The sequence below is a fragment of the Grus americana genome, chromosome 7 (assembly GCF_028858705.1).
Source record: "Grus americana isolate bGruAme1 chromosome 7, bGruAme1.mat, whole genome shotgun sequence".
Taxonomy (NCBI): Eukaryota; Metazoa; Chordata; class Aves; order Gruiformes; family Gruidae; genus Grus; species Grus americana.
In genome coordinates this window covers 33,945,267-33,969,028 of record NC_072858.1, presented here as the reverse complement: position 1 = coordinate 33,969,028, position 23,762 = coordinate 33,945,267, and the positions used below count along the sequence as shown (strand labels likewise).

General features: G+C 41.0%; 2 protein-coding genes across 4 annotated transcripts in view; both read left to right on the top strand.

Moving 5' to 3' along the window:
* The window catches only part of RHOBTB1 (Rho related BTB domain containing 1), a 140,383-nt gene that overhangs the window by 91,814 nt on the left and 24,807 nt on the right, over positions 1-23,762 (top strand). The window contains exon 15 of one of the 2 annotated variants that reach the window (XR_008577940.1): positions 15,844-15,961. The exons of the other annotated variant lie outside the window; for it this stretch is intronic. The gene's annotated coding sequence lies outside the window, so the exon portion shown is untranslated. The remainder of the gene's footprint in view (positions 1-15,843; positions 15,962-23,762) is intronic. 2 annotated transcript variants of the gene reach the window in all.
* The window catches only part of ANK3 (ankyrin 3), a 371,936-nt gene continuing 352,041 nt past the window's right edge, over positions 3,868-23,762 (top strand). Inside the window, exon 1 of one of the 2 annotated variants that reach the window (XM_054832579.1) lies at positions 3,868-4,130. In XM_054832579.1, the coding sequence (XP_054688554.1) occupies positions 4,077-4,130 (54 nt within the window). In that variant the 5' untranslated portion in view covers positions 3,868-4,076. The remainder of the gene's footprint in view (positions 4,131-23,762) is intronic. The other variant, XM_054832581.1, reaches the window with a different exon arrangement.

Here is a 23,762-nt window from a genome sequence, read left to right as displayed (position 1 = left end):
ATATATTAAAACCTCTTTGGCATCCAAAACTTCCACTTGCTTGAACTGCGATGCTCTTTGTGCAAGGCGTATGGGATCAGACCTAAAATGCCAAACTGGGATTATAGTATTACGATTGTATTCGTGGCTAAGAACCCAATGTAATGCTCTGAAAAACTCCTTCTATGCTGAGTAGAGGGCAGCTGCAAGAGTCAATATCGTCTTGTCTAATATATTAATCATATTCTCTGCAGCAATAACATCACTGTAAGGAAGAGAGAAAGTGTATTCTGTCTTTGACATAATGGTGTGATTAAAAAAAGGTCAACTGGTTTGTGAGTACCAGTGAGGGTATCTACAATAGATTGTGTTCACTGTACTCAGAAGCAGATAAATACAAACAGTGATTGGCTTCTTTTAACATTTGTTAAAAACAAAAGATTATTTTGTTAGTATGACAATGTGAAAGTTCAGTGGGAGAGATTTAGTAGCATTTAGGAAAGCAAGATAATATTAGATGGGTGATAACTCTCTAATGCCTAGCTCGGGTGATGCATTTAACTTGTTAAATGTCTCGTGTTACACAGGACAGTTCCTACTATCAAGAAACATAGAGATCTCATCTGTTGCTCTTGTCCTGCGTTAGCATTTTGACAGGATGCCAAAAGCAAAAAGCTTCTGAGAACTGTTTGAAAATAAAGCAAAAGGATGGAAGCTGCTAAGAAAAAAGAATTAAATTGTAACTGTCTCCTGAAAGCATGAATCTAAATATTTAAAATGCATTTAAAGTACTTGAATTTAGGTTTAAATTATTTTTAAGCATCATTTTTTGTAGCATGGTGTGTAGCATGCACTTTACCTAAAAACCCCAAACATTGGTATGATTACAATAATGAAAATATCATAAACCATCCCTTCATTTCAAATAACGCAATTGTAGACAGGAGGAAATGTCAGTGTGGGGGTTATTCGTGGGCTTGTATCTTCCTGGAGGAAATCGTGGCTGAATTTGAAATCGGGGAGGTTTTACTGTGAACTTTACAGCAGCACACAAAGAGGAGCAAGGGGAGAGCATGGCGCACAGGGAGCCCACGGGAGGGAGCAGAGGGATGCGTGGAGTCCCTGCCCTCAGCCTCCGGAGACAGAAACACGTGCAATCCCTGGATGTAAGGTTTGAAACCTTCCCTCAGCTCTGGGTTTGCCGAACTCTTGTCCCACAGCTTCACCGTCGCTGGAGCTCTTCCTTTATCATAGGCCATGCAGTTGGTTACGTACAAACCTCTGGAAAAATACCTATGAACACCCAACCTGGATTTTATTTTAATAATTGTAATTAAAAGAGGAAGATGAACAGGGCATATGTACCAAGCCAGGGGGAAAAAAGAAAAGGAAAGGGGAAAAAGCTTTTTGATTCTCTAGAGCATCTGGGCAAAAATCCAGGCTCCACCGAAGTCATTGGCACAACTCCCATTAACTTCAGTTGGGCAAAGCTTTCACTCCTGACCTCTGTAAAATACAACCTTGGGAAAAAGTAGCTGCTTCCTGATTTCACTTTTTGTGTTTTGCATGGTTTATAAGCCAAGAAGTGGCAGAACCCAGTAAAGTGCTTTTTAATTGCTGCTTGGATGTACGAGGGCAGGAGGGGTGCATTCAGAGCTCCGTTTGGAGTTCAGCTCTCAGCTGGCCACAGGCGAGCAGCCCCCTGGGGCTGGAGGAGGCTGGCTTTGGGGTAAAGGAGGAGAGCCCGTCTGCAGAGCCCTCCAGCTGAACAAGGCAGCCTCAAGCCCTGCTCCTGCACGCTTTGTCCAAATTTAAGGCCCTGTTGGTATAGCTGCAGCAATATAACTTTATCAGCAGCCTTCCTCAGGTGGAGACAATTACGCTGCCTAAAAATCTCTTTGCTGGTACGGCTGTTTCATTTCAACAAATAATACTTCCCCCCCCCCCCCCCCCCCCCCCCCCAATTACCTCAGGTTTTTTCTGTGCTCCTTATCCATTTATCCTTTTTCATCTTACGACAACCACCTGCCACTGTGCTCTATCAGATCAAACGCACTGCAATGGCACATTTAAATTCCAACCTTCCGTCAGGAAAGCCTGACCTGAAGCCTCCCCTGAAGCAAGGGAAGTTCACTTTCTCTTCCCTCTGGCTGTTGTTCCAGCTGCAGAAAAAAGAAGGCATGCTCCTCCAGGTGAGAGCGTAGATAGCACAAGTACAGGGTGTAAGTCCGTGGGAATGGTGTCTGGATTTACATGTACACATCACACTTGAATTTGTTTAGAAATTCCTCCTCCTATCAGTTGTGAGAGTGAGACTTTTCAAGTAATTTTTTTTTGTCTTAAAGTGTTATTTTCTTTTACAATCTGCAAATTCGGTTTAAGTCTTTATAATTTTCCTTCCCCAAAAGCAATGGAATGTGGTACGCAGTGATGGCGTGGTACCTGAGTCGTATAAAAATAGCGTATGGCCCAGCTAATTGCCGCTGCCAGTGATAGTACTGCTCATCGGTAAACGTGACCAGCCTCGCTTCACGCTTTCTTTTAGCCAAGACGGAGGTTGTGATCCTTTTTTTCCCCATTTCCTCTGGCTCCTGGTTCCCCTGAGTGGGCTGAGGAAATGAGTCACATCCAAAATAAGAGGGATAAAGACATTCTGGGGAATTAACTTCTCCATAGGAGACACAGCCAATGTCTTTAGTTAAATATTTTTATTTGGCTCTATATACAAAGAAAAAAAAGTATACACTTTCTAGTGAGAGTGACAAGCAATTAGTTACACAGTATCACAGAGATGTCTAAACACCTATGGTCAGTTTATACAGCTGGGTAGTCACTTCGTAAATTGCACCTACAGCACTAAGGCCCATGGCGGTAAAAAGTAACCGGTTTAAGCTGTTATCAGCAATATTTCGGGGTAAATTAGTGCCCAATAGCATTTGTTGTGTTTAACCGCTGCTAATTCGTGCATCAAGTTCTAATGAAACAGGAAAATAGATGAGTGCACCATACAGGCTTTTGAGAAGGGAGGAAAAGTAAGATGATGGGATAAAGACATTTAAGTCAAAACTAAAATAATCAATTGCTTTTACAATCCTTTCACCGTTTCAAGCCTTGTGATAAAATACACTTTAATAAGATCAGTTAAAATATTTTCAATACTAAGAAAAAGTAGAAGCAGAACTACTGGTTTGATCAATGCAGCAGCTCCTGTGTGAGGTCTGTACAGCCATGAGGTGTGATGGGGGGGCAGAGGGGAACGCCTAGACCGACTCACCCAGGCTCAAGCACCTTGTGAGTATCAGCTAATCATTATCCACAGGAGCAGCTCCCGGTCGCACTCAGTGTGTGAGGCATTCTCCTGCTGCTTTTCACAGGTCAGCGACTTTGAATTTACATTATAGTAAATATACTACACCTGTAGCACTCATTGTGGAAAGCCAACGGCAGAGCTTTAACTACGGTAAGGAATTAATTAGTGCCAAGCTAGAGGATTTGGTTGCCTTTTTAATTGTTTAACAAAGTTCAGCTGGGCTCCCCAACCTGCATCCTCCAGAACGCTCTGCAGCCAGAAAGGAGCAGCAGCCACCCGACCTGCCCTCGGGGCTGGCAGCTGGAGGCCGCCGTTTCCAGGTGAGCCGCGGTGCAGGTGCGGGCTGCCTGGGCTGGGGGGCTCCGGCGGGGCCCAGGCGCTCCCCGGTCCTTCCAAGCCCTCCGGTAGCAACCGCCCTCCCGGTTTATCCCGCGGGGGAGACCTCGGGGCGCTCCCCCCGCCACTGCAAGGCACTCGTGAGGGCGGGCAGCGCCCGGCTGCCCCCGCCGTCGGTGGCCGCAGCCACCAGGCCGCGCCCCGCCGCCCAGCGACGGGGCGGGACGGCGGCGGCCCCCGGAGCGGGCGGCCGGGAGCCGAGCGTGCCCGCCCCTGCCTGCCTCCCTCCCTGCCCTGCCTGCCGCGGGAGGAGAGGCGCTAGCGGCGCCCGGCTCCACCTGAGGGGGCGGTGGCGGCGAGGGGCAGGCCCGCCCGCCGGTGAGGGTGAGACCGGGACGGCTCTGCCCCCGCGCGGGGCGAGGTGAGGAGAGGTGCCTGGGAGCGCTGCAACATGGCCTCCTCCGCCTCCTCCTCCTGTCCCGCGGGACGGGGCGGCAGAGACCAGGTGAGTGCGCAGCCCTCGGTCCCGCACCGCCGCCGTCGGGCGGGGTGAGGGCAGGACCGCCGGTATACCGGCGGCTCCTTCTGCTTTTCGTCCTCTTTCCTCCCTCCTCCTCCTCCCTGTCTCGCCACTCCCGGGCAGAGCGGGGCCGGCGCCCGCGGGGCTGCGAGCTGCCACACCGACGGCGGCTCCGGGCGGCGGTTGCAGCGGGGCGCGCGCGGCGGGAGCGGGGTGGCTCGCGCTGCCGCGACCGTTAACGGTCGCCGCCTGTCAGCGCCGGCCGCGAGGCAGCCCGGCGGCAGGGCAAAGGAGCGGCGCGGACGGCTCTGCCCTCACCCTGCCCAGGCGTGAAGGCTGGAAGCGGCTACCGCGAACGGGAGCCCTGGCCGGGACCGGGCTCCCCGGCTGCCTGGGCGGGAGGGTCGCGCTCCTCTACATCTGCTGGGGTAAAAAATGGCAAAAAAAGTCTTTTAAACCAGCAGCGTGACTGCACGTTGATGGTTGTGCTGTGCTTCAATGCGCTGGCAGCGAGTTAGTGTGTTGCATGTGCTTTGCTTGTTTTTCACACCTTAGTCATGAAACAGCGAGGCGCTTGTGGGATGGAGGCTGCGAACCCCCTCAGGTGAGGGCTGGAGGCTCCTCCATCCTCGCCTGGCACCCGGCCACCGATCCGGGCCTGCGGGTCGCTCCTGGGTAAGGTGATGGCTGGCTTACACCCTGTCACTTGGGGGACATTGAGGGGCATCTGTGTCAAACCGGCTTCAGTGTCGCTTTTGCTGGCAGCGGGGCAGGTGAAGAGAAGGTGCTGTTGAAGACTTTGCTGTAACGTGGCATGGGTGGCCACAGAAGTTGTTTTACTCCACAGTGGTTAGACCCAGGCCACAGGGTCAGGTGAAGGAGCTTTGTTACTGTGTTGTGTCCCTTAGGTATTGAATGTGATTGCTTTCTGTTTATTGCTCTAACAAATGCTGCCTTGTGTCATGAGTGAGCAGGCTGGTCTGACATTCTTCCAGCTGAACACAAATGGCATAATCAATTTTAACTGTGAAAACTTGTGTTCTCAGGGCAGAAAAAGAGCACATTTTGGCCTATTACACGATGTCTCACCAGCAAAATGATATTTGTCCAAGTAGAAGTAAGTTTTAAGGGATTGGGAAAGTATGATAAATGTGAACTTTTTTTTGGGCTATATGCCCAGAACTCATCAAACTAAAACTGAAAACTCTAAGATTAAAGCTATAATTAATCAAGGGTGAATAAGCTTTATCCTCTGTTTTGGTGGGTTTTTTGTGAAGCTGCTGTCTCTTGAATCGTTAAAGCTTCCTGCTTTTAACACCGCTTTTGCTACCACTTGAAACACTTAACTGGACAGAGAAGATGAGATATTATCTCTCTCATTGTAGAGTGCCATGGTTTCTCATGTTTCTCCCTCAAATCTGCCCAATGTTCATACTCCAAGAGGACTGATCAGCTAGAAGTAAAGCACAGCTCTGGCAGTCAGGTCCTCTGAGTTCTTGCTCAGCAAGCTGCTCTTTCCCCTGCCCATCATTTCTTCATTTGGCGAGACCTGTGTTTGAAGGAGAGCTTCTAGGAGGTGAAGATAGCACTTCTTATTGCGGGGTGGTTACTCCAGGCACTTTTGCTTCTTCTCTTTCAAAAGCTGGCTCAAGGATAAATGGAGAAAGTGTGACCTCTTGTGTGCCCACAAAGTGGGCAGCTTCCAAACTTATTCTGAAAGGTTTGTAACCTAGGCTATGTTGTAAGTGTTAAGGCACTGAGTCCTTAAAGATGACTGTTCTCAGTTTCATCTTGGGCTTGGAGTAGCCTCAGGACCGTTGGGGAGACTCAGCTTTGCCCTCTAGATTCTGATCTTTCAGACCATGAAGGGCAGCAGATTTCCCATTGGCTTGAGAAGACTTAGGTCAGGCTTTAAACTTTTAGGGTGTCCTTTTGTGTTGTGGGTTCACCCCCCAAAGGGCAGTGGGTGTGTAAGATGCTCAGTTCTTGAGACACTACTAATGCCGTGTGTTGGAAATGGAGGTATGCTTTGAAACGGTGTTTTTACCAAGTTCCTTACAAGAATCTTTTCTGCCATCATAAATCTTGCTCTGATGTCCTAGATACTTTCCATGGGAATTTGCTAATGCTCATTGCTTGATTTCAGTTACAAAATGATGCTGCACTATCACATGCCATTGCTCTGTTGATACTTGCCAGAGGATAAGGTTGGGGATTTTTGTTACTGAAAAAATTATCATCGCTCTCATCTTTTCTGGATACTAATTTATTGACCATATGGGGTTTTTTAAGATAATGAGATTTATCTGTTATAATGAAGTGATTTGCAATTTCATGTGAATAAATAATTACATGTGGATAAATGTTTTCCTTTTTTTGAAAATCTGTTTCCAGTTTTTCCTAAGATAACTTCTAAGCTTTTCAGAGGGAGTCAAGATTGTTATAACAGCATAAGAAAGAAAAAACTTGCTATTAAAGATATTATTGTATTACTGTACTACTTTGCTGTTAATTATAAGAATGGCTTTGTTCTTTATTTCAATGTATTCTAAAATGTTTTGTTCAGAAGTTTGTGGTTTTAAACAGGAAGAGTAGAATGCACTTTTTTTTAGTTTTGAGTTCTTTTGCTATGACAGTTCTGAGCCTCGACACTGAGTACTACTAAAAGTCAACACCTAAAAGTAAGCTAATTATGCTTGTCACTGACAGTGCTGTGTTTTGTTCTGTAGTGTTTGTATCTGGTCAATTTACAGTACTGAAAGTTTGGGGATAATTTATGGCTTGTAGGAGATCTGACTTTGAATTTTAGAAATGAGAAACATTTATGCTTTTTTTGCCACTTAAAACTGGGGTGTTGGTGGGAAAAGAGAGGAGATAGTGGTCATATTGTTGTGCAGGGTAAGGAGAAAACACCAAACTGTTCAAATATGAAAGTAAATTATTTTTGTTATGTGAGAATAACATGGCTGTTGAAGCAGAAAACTTATTTCACAGAATAAGCTTTCAGGGGTGATCTGTAAGACTGCAAGTTCAATCATAGCTGCTCTGAAAAACAAAAGAAAACCTAAATTTTCTTCAATTATTAAACTTTTTGGGGAAATAGTAGTTCTGCAGTTAAAAAAACCCCACCAAAACCAACCCTACATAACACACCCCCCCCCCCAGCTTCCCACCCCCCTGTCTGTGTTGTATACAGATTAGACTACCTGAGTCTGTTCTAGATAAATGTTTGCTATAGGCAGGTTCCTGCCACTGCTGTCTATTCTGGTTTTGTCCTACATTTTTTATTAGTTAAACCTTGCTTTTTTCCTCCACTCCAAATCTCTTGGAGTTCTGTTCTTACGTACTCTGTTTCTCAAAATTCAGCACTCTTGACACTATGTAAAGACTGTTGATGTACTAATCCAGTGGTTGATTACCCCTTAAAAGTTATTTTTGCCACTCCGTGTTGTCTGAAGTGTGAATATTTCCCATATACATTAGGTTTTGTGATAAGCTGTTGACAATGGTACTTGTACTCCTCTTGGCATGGTTCTCGGAATGACAAAATAAGACCTGGCATGTTGCATTAATTCTGAGAAAAGCATGGTTTTGCAATCTTTAGTCAGGCAAAGTTTCATTAGCTCTTTGAGGGAGTTTGACAATGACTTGGCCCAAGGAAGCCTGTTTGGTTTTGGGGGTGTTTTGGTTTTTGTGGGGTTTTTTTTTTTGTTTGTTTGTTTAAAACAGCTCATGGCACTTGTTAGCTTTTTCCAGAGAAGCAGAGTAGCATAGAACCTGGGGCATGAGGGTAATATAAACCCACTTCTGCAGGTTTTATGCTTGAATTCTGAAATGCATAATGTTAAATAGGTATTTATGGTGCTGACATTTCTAAGAAGGAAAATGAGAGTTTCAAAGTTTGAATTTTCTTAAACAAAAATTCCAAGTAATTTTAAATCTGTTTTTTCTCTAATGTGATAACACTAACTTGAATTCCATTCCTTCTCCCTGAAAAAAAAAAAAGAGAAATTAAGCAAAATTTGGAAATGAAATGTTGCTGTCTTTTTTAATCTAGGGAGGAAGGGGGGAAAGAAGGAACTCCAGACTGTTACTCTCATCTTCAGTAGTTAAGAAATGCCAAAATGTTGCTACTTTTTTGATAACTTGCATCTACTGCCTGATGGTTGGTGCTAGTAGTTCTTGCTCTCAACTGTTGAATTACATTAGTGTTCACATAAAATGCATAGAAAATAATAGTTGCTTGCACTGTGTGTTTCTGCTGACCTTGCCATTGGGATGCAGTATGACTATGTAGAGAGGATGTTACAGGTGGAGAATAATGGGTGAGGAGAATGAAGAGGACAGAAAATTGCTTTATTAAAACATTGACTACTGTGATGCTGAAATTCTGAGAAACCTTGCTCTGCTTGTCAGTCATTGCCTCATTGTTCACATGATGATTGTGTGCTCTTACTATCTTGCCCAGTTTTAGCAGCGTCTTGAGCAAAACCTGTCCTGTTTAATCTTGGAGTAGTGACTGCTCTTCCTTCTATGCTCCCCTGTGACATCCCACAAAAAATAATTTAGTGTTAACTACTTAATATTGTAATTTCTTCTACTAAATCCACTTGAAAATTCAGTTCCCACTGATCTGTTAGAGAGAAAGGTATCATATTTCCTTCAATCTCCTTTTAAAATTCAGAAAGTTATTCTCCAAGGTCATACTTAGGTTGGTGCCCTTCCAAGGAGAAATTGTTCAAAGTTTCCATATAATATCTGATATATGCATCATGACTTTATCAGTATGTGTTATCAATTCTATCTGATAATGACTTAGAAAATGTTATGAGCTAACAAAAGGAGTTCTGCATAGCCGTAGTCAGGCTGAAACCTTTCCAATCCACCTCATGTGCTAGTGCTAACACAAGAAATGGCTAAGCTTCTGCACTGATCTTCCGTATTATTTTAAACAGGTTGTGATGACAGCTCCTTTTAGCGGGAGAAACTAATGTGACATTCTGCAATGACAAAGTAGTTGATAGCATATGCATGTCATATGAGAGCTTGTTTCTGACCGAGAGTCTTCGTAGAGACTTGATATTAGGTTTTAAAACCTCTGTGGTCTAGCATTTATTTTGGAAAGTGCTTTCAAAGAAAGCAATCATAATAGAGGTCACTTTCAGATAACTTTCATAGAACAGATATAAGTTAGTTTTATCATCTTCACATGCCACTGTCATTAATAGTATATTTTAAGTGCGTGGTGTTTTTTCTTTTAAAGAAAGGAATATGGATTCTCTACCTTCAGTGACAATTAGTTTGCTCTCTGAAAAAGCAGAAATTGGAGAGGTTATGAATGACCACATGCTGACCTAATAATCAACTGAAGTTGTTTTGCTTTTATTTTTTTGTAGGGTCAGAATTTCTGCCTATAGCTGTATTGAGGGGGCTGATTATGCAGTTGGTGAGGAATTACCTAGTACTAGGAAGATGTTCAGGCAGCTATCTCCATTTTTCTTCTGAACTTGAAAGTTAGAAGTCTGAAGTCCTCTGTGATGGGAAACCACAATTTTCATAGAAACATTATATGCAAATGACTTGGTTTTGCCTCAGTTTACTATTCTGTAGATTTTAGTTGCATATCTTGCTCTTAAAAGATTAGCTGCTTTTCTTTTTTTTGTCCTCGCTTTTTTGGAGGGGGAGATTTTATTTAATTTCTTTTTTCCACCCTGTAATCCAGACTCATTTCTGTCACTTGTAATAGTTTAGTGCAGCCTCAGGCAACAGAGCAGTTTCTGTGCAGGTTCAGCTTCCTCAAAATACCTATTTAGCTTTAGGACTGGTTCAAAGAAAATTCATCCTGAAATTGCTGGACTTACTGTGCAAAGAGCTCCCAGTCACACCAGAGAACAGATCTGACAAAGCTGAAAAGTTGATAATTAGTTTTAGCCTTTCCTTTTCTTACTGAGATGAGTCTTGTCCATATATGAAGCCACAAGAGATTCTTAAAAGCACAGAAGTTGGGCTCTTGTAATGGGAAAGCAAGGCTCATGGAGCAGGCAGGGGGTAAGCAGCAGAACTGCAGGTGTTGCTTGTTGAATACAGCTAATTTGAGTCATTAGAGTCTTCCTTGTTTCTTCTTTCCCCTTATTTTGGAGCTTTCTGTTTGTGCTGTGGAGGACTCTACAGAAGCAGTCTGCTTCTGTACTGCAGGACTGACCCTTTTATGAAGGTGTTTTGGGGATTGGTGCATAAAGTTTAAGGCATTTGGGTGAGGAGATAAAAAATGTGTATTGTGAATGGGAGGAGGAAGTATACAAAGCCAAGTGACCCTAGCATGCTCTTTATATCTTTGGGGCATACTAAAAACCTAAAAACTGAAAAGGTGAGTCAGCTGACCTTCTGTTCTAACAATCAGTACTGCATTCAAGGAAAGAAAAAAGACTTCTAAAGAAGAATCATCCAGTTAAGGGTAGAAGTATTCTATAATATTAAAAAGTAACAGTAGTAACATATAGTAATAACCATGTGATGGTTGTTAAGGGAGAGGTTAATTAGCTTGGCAAAAGCAGTAAGAGTAGTAGTGACATTACAATAATCTTTGAAGGAAAAAACTATAGGAATTAATAAATTTGGTAACTTTTTCAAAACTTAAAATTATTAACTGCTTCCTGTCCTGTGACCTCAGTGCTCTTCTGTAAAGGCAAATGTTTTACTGACAACCTGAAAAATAATTAAAAGAGGAGCTCAGTATGAGTTTTATAATTTATTTAAAAAGAGAAACTACATGGTGTGTTTTATTTTGGTGGTGGTTTTGTTTTTCTTTTGTTTTTCTAGATATCTTAAGCCATTTCTGCAAATGACTATGTCTCATCAAAGAGTAGATTTAAGGCACAATAATTATGTGCTCTACTCATGAGTCCTTTGTGTAATATCTGAGGTACATAAACTGGTACATATCCCCTAGAACTGTGGAGGAAGTTGCCTTCAAGATGCAGCAAGTGCTAAGATAAAGGAAGACAAAGATGGAAGATACTCTTAACAGCCTCTTAAAACACTTCACCTGAGAGCATTGCATGCCCCTAGACTTGCTCTTAAAGTTGTGGGAGATTTTAGGCATAATAGCTACTAAGTGATTGTGTGTGAGTCTTGCTGGGCTTTAAATTAGGAAAAGCTAAATATCTATGTGGCTTCTGAGTATCTGGCCTTAAACTTTGTGTTATGTGTTTTATAATCTGCACCAACATGTCCAGAGTTCTTGCTTTCAGTGTCCTTTCTAGTACAATGTGGAGCAGCTGCTCTGTGTTCTGAGGTAGCACAGGCAGCTTGCTTTTTATTTAACCTCAGCCTCTGTAACAGCATACTTCTTCCTATTCAACAGCATGAATGCAATGCTGCCTCTCTCTTTTTCTGCACAGCCTCATAAGCCTTCATTACTTTATTTACAGAATTCAGCTCAAATTCTTAGGGTACTGTACCTGCAACCTGACAAAGATGGGAACAAGTCCAGCATGTTTCAGGATGTGGACTTGCTCCTTCTGTGTCATTTTTACAAGTAATGACTTCTTGTGCCACAGACATGACCCCATTTTGTGGGTGAATGATCTATAGGTGTGATTCAATGTTTTGAATCTCTGATGGCAGAGCCAATTTCCTTTCTGAGTCCTCTCTGTGCCTTGATTCTGCTTGCTCCTGTTCAAAGAATACTGCAGAGAGGGCACATATGCGTGTGCCTGAGAAGGCGATTCATTTCACAGGTCATGACTTTGCAAATGCATGAGTCAGCCTTACTCTGGGATAGGAGCCTTTGGTGGGGATAAGTTACAGTGATCAGGAAGGGGTAAGAACCTCCTAAATGGCATCTGCCTCTTAAAAAGTTGTCATATAGAACAGCACCGACTGGTGCAGGTGCTCAGCTTTCATATTCAGGAGCATATGTGGCTTGCAGGTCTCAGCCTGGGGCTTGCTTGGTCTTAGACTTGGTGCTTGTATCCTGGGTTGGGAACTCAATCTGTAGCTTCAACATCTCATTCCAATGCTTTAGTTCCATATAAACTAATACAGCAGAGAACTTCTGTGAGTTTGGTGTCTGTCCCGTTGTGTCGACCCCCCCCTCCCCCCCCCCCTTGGTGCATCAAATCTCCTGTGCTCTGGTGATCCTTGCAATCCTTACTGAAAAACCTGTCTTTTTACCGTCTTCCCTCTGATATCGCTTTGTGAAATGACTTTAATTCAGTAAGGTACTCTTGTTCTTGAAGTTATTGTTTTTCCTTATATTGATACAGGTTAAACTTTTTTCAACCTTTAGTCATTTTGGTGATGTGGCTTACAGCACAGTTTTGGAGAAGTGTTTGGTTTCTGTAGTTGGGCAGAGATGAACTGTAGCAATGTTGCGGCAGGGAGTGGTAGGGGCGCAGGGCAGGTGCTTTGCTACCTTGTTTCATTGCTGCAGAATGTTATGTAAATACATTGAGACTTTCCCCGATTTCTGGGATGTGATGTTTCATAAATAAGCATGGTGTTGTCGAAAGCTAAATATATCCAGAAACAATGTGACAGCTCTGAAGAATAATATACTTTTTCCAATGATCTACATGCAGGAGCTAATTCTGTGTTCGAGGGAAACTCCCCGGAAACAGCATCTTTCTGGAAGGGTACGAAAAATAATGCTATGTTTACCTGAGTTTGGTTTAGTGGTTGGAAAAGTCTGGGAGTAGCAATAAGAGGGTCAGTAAGTCCTAAATGAACCTGTTTTATCAAGTCTCATGAAAAACAGCAGTAGTTTCAATATAATGATGAGATATGTCTCAATTAGAACAGTAGACTCTCTAAATCAAACAAGTACAGAAAAAAAAATGCACATGCATCAGTATGTCAATTCAGCATACTTTCCTCTGTGTGGCCTGTATTTCTTTTCATGGACTCCATCCCTGCAAAGCTGCTTTGTGATCTCAGTCTTGATGTGGGTCAAAAGGGGAAGATTGTTAACATTCCTCCTGCCCCTCTCCATCACCATCAGCAGCTATCAGTCCTTTGGGCTCGTGTGGGAGAGGACAGTGGAATTTTGTGCTGCTTGTAATCGCTCTTCCAAATAGTTGTCTCAACCTGTGTCTTGTCTAGACAATAACCCAGCTCCCAATGTTTGATGATTATTATAATTTGTGATTGATTTAGTAATTGGAATGTCACTATTGTTGGCATATTAGTATTTTCATATTTTATTAACATTCTTGTGCCCATTAGGAAGTCTATGATACAGCTAAAGAAACAACTTTTCTCCATGAGAATCATAATTCTAGGGTTCTCTGTTATTGCCCTTTGAAAGCTGTCTTGTCCCTCTTGGTAGCTTTAACACTGTTGCTTATCTATGTGGCTCTTCCCCCGCTTTATTGATTGTGTTGTATTTGCTTTGATACTAGTATAGTTTCGCTGTGATGGCTTTGGTTTTATAGGATAAACAACGACTTTTTTTGGTTAAATTTAAACTTTCAAAGTGAAGTGTCCTTTGTTCTGGAAATGAATTCTACTTGTTTGTTATAAGCAGTTTAGAGTTGCTTGTTACAGCGATACAAGTAGGTAACAACACACCTCTGAAGAAATTACACATTTTTCATTTTATGTTGCATTTGTTCCAATCATCATAATTCTAATGAAATCCATGTCTCTTCTGTAGTCTCTTTCCCTTGTCTTTAATGTGTCTATCTTCCTAAAGAACTTGTTAAAGAATGTGGTGTTGTCAAACAATAGTTCTTTGATCAAACTGGAACAAAAGAAAATATATAATATTCAGTGGTGATTTACAGCTTGAAAAGCAAATGTATAAAGATCGTAACCTCATACTGAGCTCAAATATGTTCCCTCTGGGGAGGGAAATATACCAAACATGGCTATTGCAAAGGCTAGATAGCAGGGAGGAAAAAAGCTTAGAAATACAACCTGTTTTACTTATCCACTATAGATAAACCTTACCAATTGAAAGAATCTTAAGAGGAATATGTGTAAAAAGATACTCTTAGGTAATCTAACAAATTCCATAAAGCTTGTGCAGTTTATTGTTAAGGTTTCTAATATGCCCTGCCTTTAATACAGTTAACTAAACTGTATTGGAAGACTCTAAACTATGATAACTTTATTTAGTCAGCTGCATGGTATGGTTAACTGGACTGTGACATTTAAGCAACAAAAAAGAATACCATTCAGGTTGCTCTATACAAGAAATAATTGTCTGGGACACCTGTAATTTCATCATCTGCTTATTTTTGTGCCAGTTCCACAGAGTGCAGATGACTTCAGCAGTTTAGTGCGATAAGTATGTTAAGCTTTCTGGATGAAGGACGCTAATATCTGAAAAAACCTGCAATACTAATGTCAATAAACGACTCAATATTTTGTGTTTTATTATGTAAATCCCCTTTGTTCTTGTTTGTGACAGTTGTTGCTGATGTAAGTACAGCAAACCCAGCTGTGCTAGTCATTCAAAGTCCTTGCTAGGGTTTTTTTGTCAATTAAAATTATATTCAGTAGTCAGGAAACTCCAAACTTTAAGAACCTTGGAAAGCACTGATATAAGTTGTGTATTTTTAAGTATAATGTACAAACAAATTTGACCTTCCTGGAAACGTGTCCACACATTATAGTGAGTTTCATATAGCAAATGCTGTTAAAATAACAATAGCGGAACAGCCGAGAAATAGTAATACATTTTACTGCAACTGTTTCTAACTAACAGATGCAAAGAAAATGTTGTGTGACTGCTGCTATGTGATCACTTCCGTTGGTTGAAAAAAAAATGCGATCCTGTTATTTCTTAGCAATACTTCTATAAAAAAGTTGCATATTTGTCTTTAATGGGATCACAGCCTTTAGTCATCATCCATACTCATCACAGTCACTCACTAGTTTATGCCTTTACTCTTTGTACTCTGGCAGTCTGTGCAGTTGGGGAAGTGGAATCGGCTCTGTCCCTTGTGTGCGGAGCTGCTGAGCCATTTGACTTCTGGTGGGTGCTGAATGGCAGTGGCTGTCACCAGAGCTGGAAGAAGTGCCTCTGCTAGCACTTTGGTCAGGTCCTGGGTCTTCAATTGCTGGTTTTGGCAAGGTCTGTCCCATACAGATGCTGCCTTTTGTGGTTGCAGGAAGTGTTAATTTTTGGTTTTGCTATATGCCTAATGTGTTTGGCTGTGACTGCAACTAATCTGGAACAGAAAGCTGGTCATTAAGAAATAGCCTTGTATTTAATGAACCATGCCAAACTAAGCTTGGGCTCAAAAACCTCCTGACATTGATAGAAATCTTGAAGCTGATTACAGGTGCTGGAGTGGGTCTCTTTGTAACTGACACTACAGTAACCTTCTCTACTTCAACATCAATTTTTTGCTCTCTTTCATAGTGATAAGGTAGATAATGATAAAACTTGAACTGCTTGATGTTGTTATTCTCTCTGCCTTTGAGTAAAAACACATTTAAAAAGTAATTCTGTTAGGTTCAAATATTTGTTCATACAAAGCTTGTAAGAGAAAGGCCATCCTTGAATTTGTTTTGCTAGGAATCCCCCAATTTCTAGTGAAATACAAGACGTGTGTCCTAGTGGAGTAAGGTACAGTCTTACCTTCCCAAGCTCACCAAATCTCCTTAAAAAAAACCTCTCAAATCCACAGATAGTGAGAACTAATGTTTCTTTTCTCCTCTCTGAGATCTTGACCCTTTTCCCAATTAGTGTTATAGGGTGCTCCTGAATACTACCGTGAGTGAGCTCTGTGCTTTCTGGGACTGCTGTATGCTCTGAAGTCTTGTCGTGAGTGCCAAGCCAGAGGAAGACCATCCACAGCATTGGTGTAAGACTTGGAATGTATGCTTTTTCTCTAAAGATCTGTGGTGAAAAATATTTTCTGCTCTTTGAGATTTGCAGTAATGCTGTCAAGCACTCATCTCAAATTTATTTCTTCTTGTCTGTTTTTAACTGGGGCTATTTAACCCTTGGCACTCATCAACGAAAATATCTACCTCTGTATTTTCTTTTTGTATTTAGCATTGTGTCCTGTGTAACCAGGCAACCCAACATGAAATGAAGACATAGATCTTAAGATAGAGAAATGTGCGCTGCATCTCTGTGTGGTTAGCGTATGGGGCCAGGTGAGCAAAAGTGGAGGCTGGATTTTTATTGCCAGTCAGTGATTGAGCAGTGCCTCTAGGACTGCAGTTCCTCCAAACCCCTCTGCCAATGTGTAGGCATCTTGTACTTCCCCTGACCGAAGGAATGTCCTTGCTGTTTTACTTTGATTTGTCAATATAGCTGCCCCTCTGATCTCTCCTGCTTACAATGGTAGATGTTTGTCACTCTTGTTAATGTTTCTTCTGCTCTGCTTTCCTGGCAGATACTTGTACCTACCACGTGGCTGATTATTCTCTGGGTCAGAAAGCTTGTTGAATGCTGGTAGGGCCTTTGTCCATCTGAACTATAGACTGTCCAGCTGATCCCCTTAAAGCACTGCCTGAAGCTTTGTGATATTCTGATCACACTAAATATAAGAACTGTTCCATTTTGCAGAATGTGTTCTTTCTTACTTTTAGTACCTCTTCCAGTTAATGATTAGTTTACTTTATCAGCATGACTGAAACAATGCAGACATTGATACTTGTTGTAAACAGATCTTTTGTACTGATATGTGATAGTTTGGGAGAACAAACGCACTAGAATAATAATGAGTAAATGCCATTATTAAAGATGGAAAAACCACTAGACTGCACACTTGCTAATTGTAAAAAATGAGTTTCAGTTGAAAATGCAGATATTTGTTTCATTTCACTACCAGTTAAACTTGTTAAGAGCAAAGAAATTAGGTAGCAATACATTACTTAATCTTTTTTGAATATATATCTTAATGTGGTAAAAGGATTTTTTAATCTCTGCTCACTCATAGGTGGTTATTCCTTATGAAAGATTGTAGTTTATATTTAAATACCAATTACTAAAAATAACAATAAATTTAAATAACAATTACTAAATAAAAGAATGTGCTGCACTAATTTTTTCTTCTTTCCCCATTCGCTGCCACAGCCTGGAGGAAAAAAAAAAAACCAAAACCTGTATGAAAACTGATCTTGTTTTCATGCTAGTCAGCAGTAAAACTCCATTTATCTGCTTTCATTTCTTTGACATGGCTAACTTCTAATAAATGAGCTCCGTACTCTTCAATTGAGACTCAGTGATGTGTGTATTCTTGTTTCGTAATCATGTTTAAATGATTAGCCAAGTAGAAAATTGCATGCTCAGTAGAAAAATAAATTGAAGAGGGTAACATTGTAATATTAATCTTCCCAAAATTGTAGTAAAATGCTTTGAAATGGAAGAAACATGTAATATAGTAAAACATTACTACTATCAGAAAGTTCTCTAATTTGGATTTGTATACAAATATTTCTTTCTCCCATGCTTAATTAGATGAACAAGTAAAAATAAGTCTGGAATTCAGAACATATGCAATGTTTGGAGATGTGCACCCAGTTTCTGGTTTGGAAATCTTTTAAATATATAAACTTCAAATAAAGGAAAGGAAGATTCTTCTAGTCTTCTAAAACTTGCATTTTTTATAGTGTGATCTTGGATAAGTGTAGGTGCAGTACATGCACGTAAGCCAGCCATGTATATAATTATTAACTTCAGATCCATATTTGTAACAGCTGTCCTAAAGCACTGAAAAGAGGGGGCAAAAAACCACCACACTTGAAAAAACAATCTATTTCTTGGTGTTAATGGAAACCCAGGTCAAAGTAGTGCAAGTTAGAAATATATGGAAAATGTGTAACAGGCAGAAAATAAATTTAGCTTCATATTTTTTCTAATGATGAATGACAAATATTTTGCTTCTAAAAGCCATGTTTGTCTGCATAAGCCCTGACTGCAATGCGTTAGAAATTGCCAATCAGAACTGTTGTGAAGTTGATGTTTAGAATGTATCACCTTGAAGATGCAGTGAAGCCATTGCAAAGCTAGACGGTGTGGATTGGTTTGGTCTGGCATCTCATCTCAAACCAGAACTGAGCATATTTGTTTCTCATTTGTCCTTCCCCTCCCCGTGCCCAACCAGCTGGTTCTGGGTGTGCCTTTCTGTGAAGGGACCCAAGAGTTTCCGCATCAAAAAATGAGCTGCTGTTTCCAGAGAAGCAGCAACGTGGTTTTATTTGTGTTTTCACTAACTCAAATTTATTTGAAAGGCAAACCACAAGGAGTTTCTCCTGTGGTAAAAAGAACGTGGGAAGGAAGGTGGGAGATTTTACCTGTGAATTGTGATGTCACAGGTATTACATAGTTTACCACTACCCTGATGCACTGGGTGTGCTTGGGTGAGAAAGATCTAGACAGAGTATTCTGAGAGATGCCTCGAAAGAAACTGAAAGAGCAACTGGTGTCAGCTATGGCCCCAGTTTGTGTTTTCTTGTTTGGTAAGCCCATTACAAACCTTAAAGAACTTAAACTTCCACATAGCAAGAATAGACGTGCTATGCTCATTGATGTTTAACTAGTGTCTGAAGCAAATGCAAATGAGTCTGACAATTTTGGGGTGTTTTCACTTCCCTAGAAGTGACAGACACAATGGAAGTGATGTTATTGAGGGACGTTCTGGGTAACCGCAACCCAAAGAAGTAGGAAAATCCCAGAGCTGGGGGATGAGATGGGGGCTTGCTTCTTTCCGTCTCCCTCCCTCCTCCTGTCGCAACAGTCGGTTTGAATTCAGGCAGGCCTGAGTGAACAAGCAGAGAAAAAAATTCCGCTGTAAACTGTGTGCCAGCCTGATACAGGACAGGGAGCAGAGATAAAGCAAGAACCCATAGTTTTTGGGTAAACCAGATTATGGTGGACTTGAGCCTTAATATTTAGAAAACAAGCAACATTAAATGATGTTTGGTGGTGAACTTTGCAACTGAATCAGACATGGATACCTAAGAGACTGCTGGCTTTGTGAAGTCTTATACAAGTTGGTTGCTGCTCTTAACCCTATTTAATAGGTCAATAGGGAGAAAGACCAGAAGCCTATTTTGCAAATTGACCTTCCCCTTCAAATTAAATATGCTCAAAGAAACACTTAAAGTGCTGGTGTGCAAAAAGGAGACTTTCATGAATTACACTTCATGCCTGCTTCCAGATTTCTGGAGACACTTTCTGAAAATTGTTTTTGTTTCTTTGTATGTGACCAAAGCTTTGTCTAGACTGTTATTTAGTAAGGAATGTTTGTTTATTTAAATCAAAGCACAGATTTGCTAAGGGAGAGGGGAGGGGACTGTAGGATCCTTCCTACCCCTGTTAACTTCATGTAGTGTAGCACATGGGCTCAGGTCATGCAATGGGAATTCCCTCCCTTCCGTTTGTGCCTGTGGTTCTAGATGTCCCTCGATATGGCTAAGTGAAAGTGTGCGTTTAAGTGTATAAACATACACTGCTCCTAATTGTTCCTGAGGTATAAATTGACCATTCAGCTTGAATTTGAAGAATCCAAAATTGTGCTATATGATCAGATATTAGGGACTTTTATTGCAGTTGGGCTTGGATCTAGGAAAAGGGCAGGCTTGCTTTACCCGTTTTCTCAAACTGGCCTTTTCTTGTATGCACACCTAGACAATCTGAGTTCTTTTTCAAGACTCCTTGCCCTTTATAGTCATCTTATAGACTAGTTAGAAGTGCTTTTATTTACTCTCTATGTGTGTGGGTTCTTCTGTAGTTTGGATCTTTGTGCAATAACAGAAATACAAATTGCCAGTCTATTTTCAGTGTCTAGTAACCTTGTACATTGTTTCTCTCCAGGGTGTTTCCAAAATGGTTTCCTTTGCTCAGAATAAGTTGTTTTATCTTATGTCATCAGGATAGGCAAAAACAAAGTAAAAAGGTACTCTGCTTTCCTTGTATCTTAATACTTCTCTAGTGTTACCAAACAAAAGAACACCAGTCATGTTAGTATTGGCAAATCTCACGCACTTTCTTGGTGAATAAATAGATAAGGAGGAACTCTGGAAGGAGGATCTGAAGAAAGAATTGCATGTTTCTGAAGTGAATGGAGAGTATGATTGTTTGAACTAGTGACAGCAAGAAACTAGGCACGTTCGCTGATGACTGCCAACGTAAGTAAAAAGGGGGAGAAAAAAAGGCCAAAAATGTTTTAGTCATCTAACCTACCAAAAAGGAAGCTGTAATCCATAAGTTTTGATGTAAATGGTTATGCTCATTTCTGTGGTGTACATCTTGAAGTGAGGGGAGAAATATGAGGCCTTGTTTCTTTTGAACTGCTGTAGGATTGTTTGATTTTATTTTTCTGTGAAGGGGACTTTGCCTGCCATGAGAATAAAATAAAACCAGAAATCAGCTCCAGTGACCACAGACTAAAAAGTGGGAAATGCTCATGATCTATTAGTGAGAGAAGGTTCCTTAAATCAGAAATGGAAACATTTCTAGCATAAAAACTACAAAGATGGCAACAGCTATTTTATCTAAAATTTAAGAGTTTGGCCTTAAGCTGTTTGACTGTGTTTGGATCTTGCCAAATTAGATCTGGTCTATTTTTCATCTAATTTAATCTAATTCTAAATAGTGCTGAGAGTTTCCCCTCAACAGCTGCATGAAAAGGTGGTTTGGGAGCCACAGCTGATACAAATGAATGTTATATCTGCTTTTGTCAAGTCAGGCTTCCAAGAATCAGATGTTATGGAAGAAAAAGATGGTATTTGTGCATTTCTGTACTTGCCAACCATTCTCACCTCCCCATTAATTTATTTGGGCTAATCTGATTCCTTTTAGTCACAGGATTTTGGGGCTCACTCTTTTGAGAAAGTGGGCAAGCAGGAGTACAATGTATAGAGAGATTTGAGAAGCTAATTCTTTGGGAGTCATAAAATGTAAGCCAAAATATCTTGCAGAACTGAGGGGCCCAAGGCTGAGGGATAGAATAAGTTGTTTCAGGATCTGTGTGGACAGTTCTGTATGCTGAAGATCTTAGAGTATAAGAAAATTCTGTACGTTGTAATTTTTTTGGTTTTATTTGTAGGCTAATTTCATTTGGAGAGTTTAGCTATATTTTTATGTTTAACGAACATGATTGTTTGCCTATAAGAAGTGTGGATTATTAACTACAGAGCCACAAGCATCCTTGCAGGACTAAATCTTTAAGGGAAAACAAACAATTACAGGATAAATGCACCCTCAGAGCTGCTGCTTTTTTTTTTAACCTGATTTTTGTGATCCAAGTTTATTATTGCTTCTTGAATAATGACTCAGAGCCTGGAGTGGATGCTTCATTTTACAATTAAATTAATGGGTTCGTGATCACTTTCTATTCTTCCACTGCAGCATCTTTCAGTACAAACATCTGTTTACTCCCTGACAAGAGTAGCAGAGTAAAAGAATTGCTGCCCAATTAATACTAATATCATGCTATTTTTCTTGGTTTTGGCTGTCTTTCTGGAAAGCACCTGAGAATATCTGTGCTTTCTGTTGGACTATAGCACCTGATGAATTGTTCTCCAGAACAGGGATATATTCCTGACCTGGAACCAGAAATTAGTAGCAATATTGTGACTGTGAATCATAGTCTTCCTGGAAGATTCAGTGTAAGATGTAGAAAACTGAATTGAAGTCTTAAAGCTGAAGCTAAACCACAAATCTTGTGTTGAGTTCACCTAATAAATAATAGGGCTGTTAATCAGTTACCATAAGGAAATTTGGTTCAACTAAGTATTGTAGGTGTGAAAAATTCTCTACTATATTTTTGCCATAAAATCTCTCCAGCAGAGAATGAAAGGAAAGAACTTACCCTTTCTTTTCCAAAGCATAAATGATTCTAGAGGTAGCAGATTGAACAGCTCCGGGACTAGGAAATTGCAAGTTCCTTTTATTGTTGTTTGTTGTTATGAGTTTGGTCATTAAGGATGCATAAGAACTATTTCGTGTGAGCACTTTGTAGGTTGTTGAATCACAGTGCCAACATTCAGCTAAATCACTGTTTAGCCTTGCAATTGTTTCTTTTGGGGAGGAATTACAGGTGGGAGGTAGAAAGTTCAGGGTAATTATTTCTTTACTGCGTTGAAAACAAGTTCTATACCTATTGTGTGCACTTACCTCTGAAGTATAAACAGTTTATACTGTTGAAATGTTTTGGGAAAGCAGTGAAGGTATTGGAGGAAGGGTGTGATTTGTAGCTATTTAAACTTCTGTATTTAATTGAAAGAGAACTATTATTTCCATTTACACTTGATTGGTTCAGCTCCAAAACTGATGATAAACCAATGTATGGATTGATCTAATGTCTGGGTTCTGATATGCAAAGTAACTTTATTCACCTAGTGCCCCATAGAGCCTGAAGCCGTGTGGATCTGAAGAGCTTTTGTGGCAACATGACTCTTCTGTGAGGAGGTAGATGGAGGAAAGCTGTGAACCTTTCTGGTAGCTGCTTCTGTTCCTGTTTGTGTCCAGATGATTTGCTGTTTTCCACAGCCTCCTCCAGTTCATCTGGCTGCTCTCATCAACTTAGTTGGGAAGGCAGCAGCCACAGCCAGAGGAGCTTGTGAAAGCTGAGGGAGAGAGAGAAGCACACAATACTGAATTACTAAGACTTGCTCTCCTATTTGTCTTTTTCATAGCCTCTGCTGGCTCGTAAGCACTCTGGTAGGAGCTGCCAGGTGCAAGGAGAAGTGAGATGGAAATTGTCAGCAGAGCCAAGTATGGGAAGAAACCTGAATCCTAAAACTGCCCATGGTGGCTCTTCTAACAGATTGTGATCGTATGGGGATAGCTAGTTGAGAAGACAAAGATCCCAGTCAAACCATTTATATTTTTTTCATCTGCCGTATGTGTTACTGTACGAGCTATTAAATACATAACTCTGCAATGAGCTGACAGAATGTTTTTGGTGAGAGAATGTACTTCTCAGCTGAGTTTTCCTGCACAGTAATCCTTTCTGTCAGCCTCTCCCTACTGACACTCAAGACATTTTGAACTTCTTGGCTGCTTTGGATTAAATTTGACAGACCAGAAAGAGTTCAAAGTTAATTTTCCATAAGCTTCATGAAAATAGGTGGGCAGACAAATTCAAGTTCCCGGTTCATCCACTGTAGTGTGAGCTCAGCTGTATTACTACACAGCAAAGAATCTAAGTGGGGGTGGGGAGCAGACAGGGTAAGTTGCAGTGTTCACAAAATGGCTTGCTTAATTGTCACATGCTCATAAAAGTTGTGTTGCCAACCTTTTGTTAAAGTTTACCAAAAAGAAAGTTGAAAGCTAGCTCAGAGGCTGTCTTCAAAGATGTGAAGCACATTTAAGAACCAAAGAGGTTTTTTTGTTCCCTTCATGTTAGTTACTAGAACCACATGCCCAATGGGAATATATTTCTCATTTTTGCAAAATAGGGTTATGGCATAGGCAGGGACCCCTAAAAAGTTAAAAAAATGGAGATTATGGGATCTTTATGGTCCTACCTGTGGGCTTCTCTTTCTGTAACTTTGCCATTATAGAACATAAGCCAGTACTGCCCACAGTCTCCAGACCTTTTCCTCTGGGGAGCTAATGGTGCTTTGCAACCTGCATCTGGGGGTCAGCTCTTTGGGTTTTTTTCTGATGGTTGTATTTCCTTGCTTGTTGCTTCCTGCTCCCTC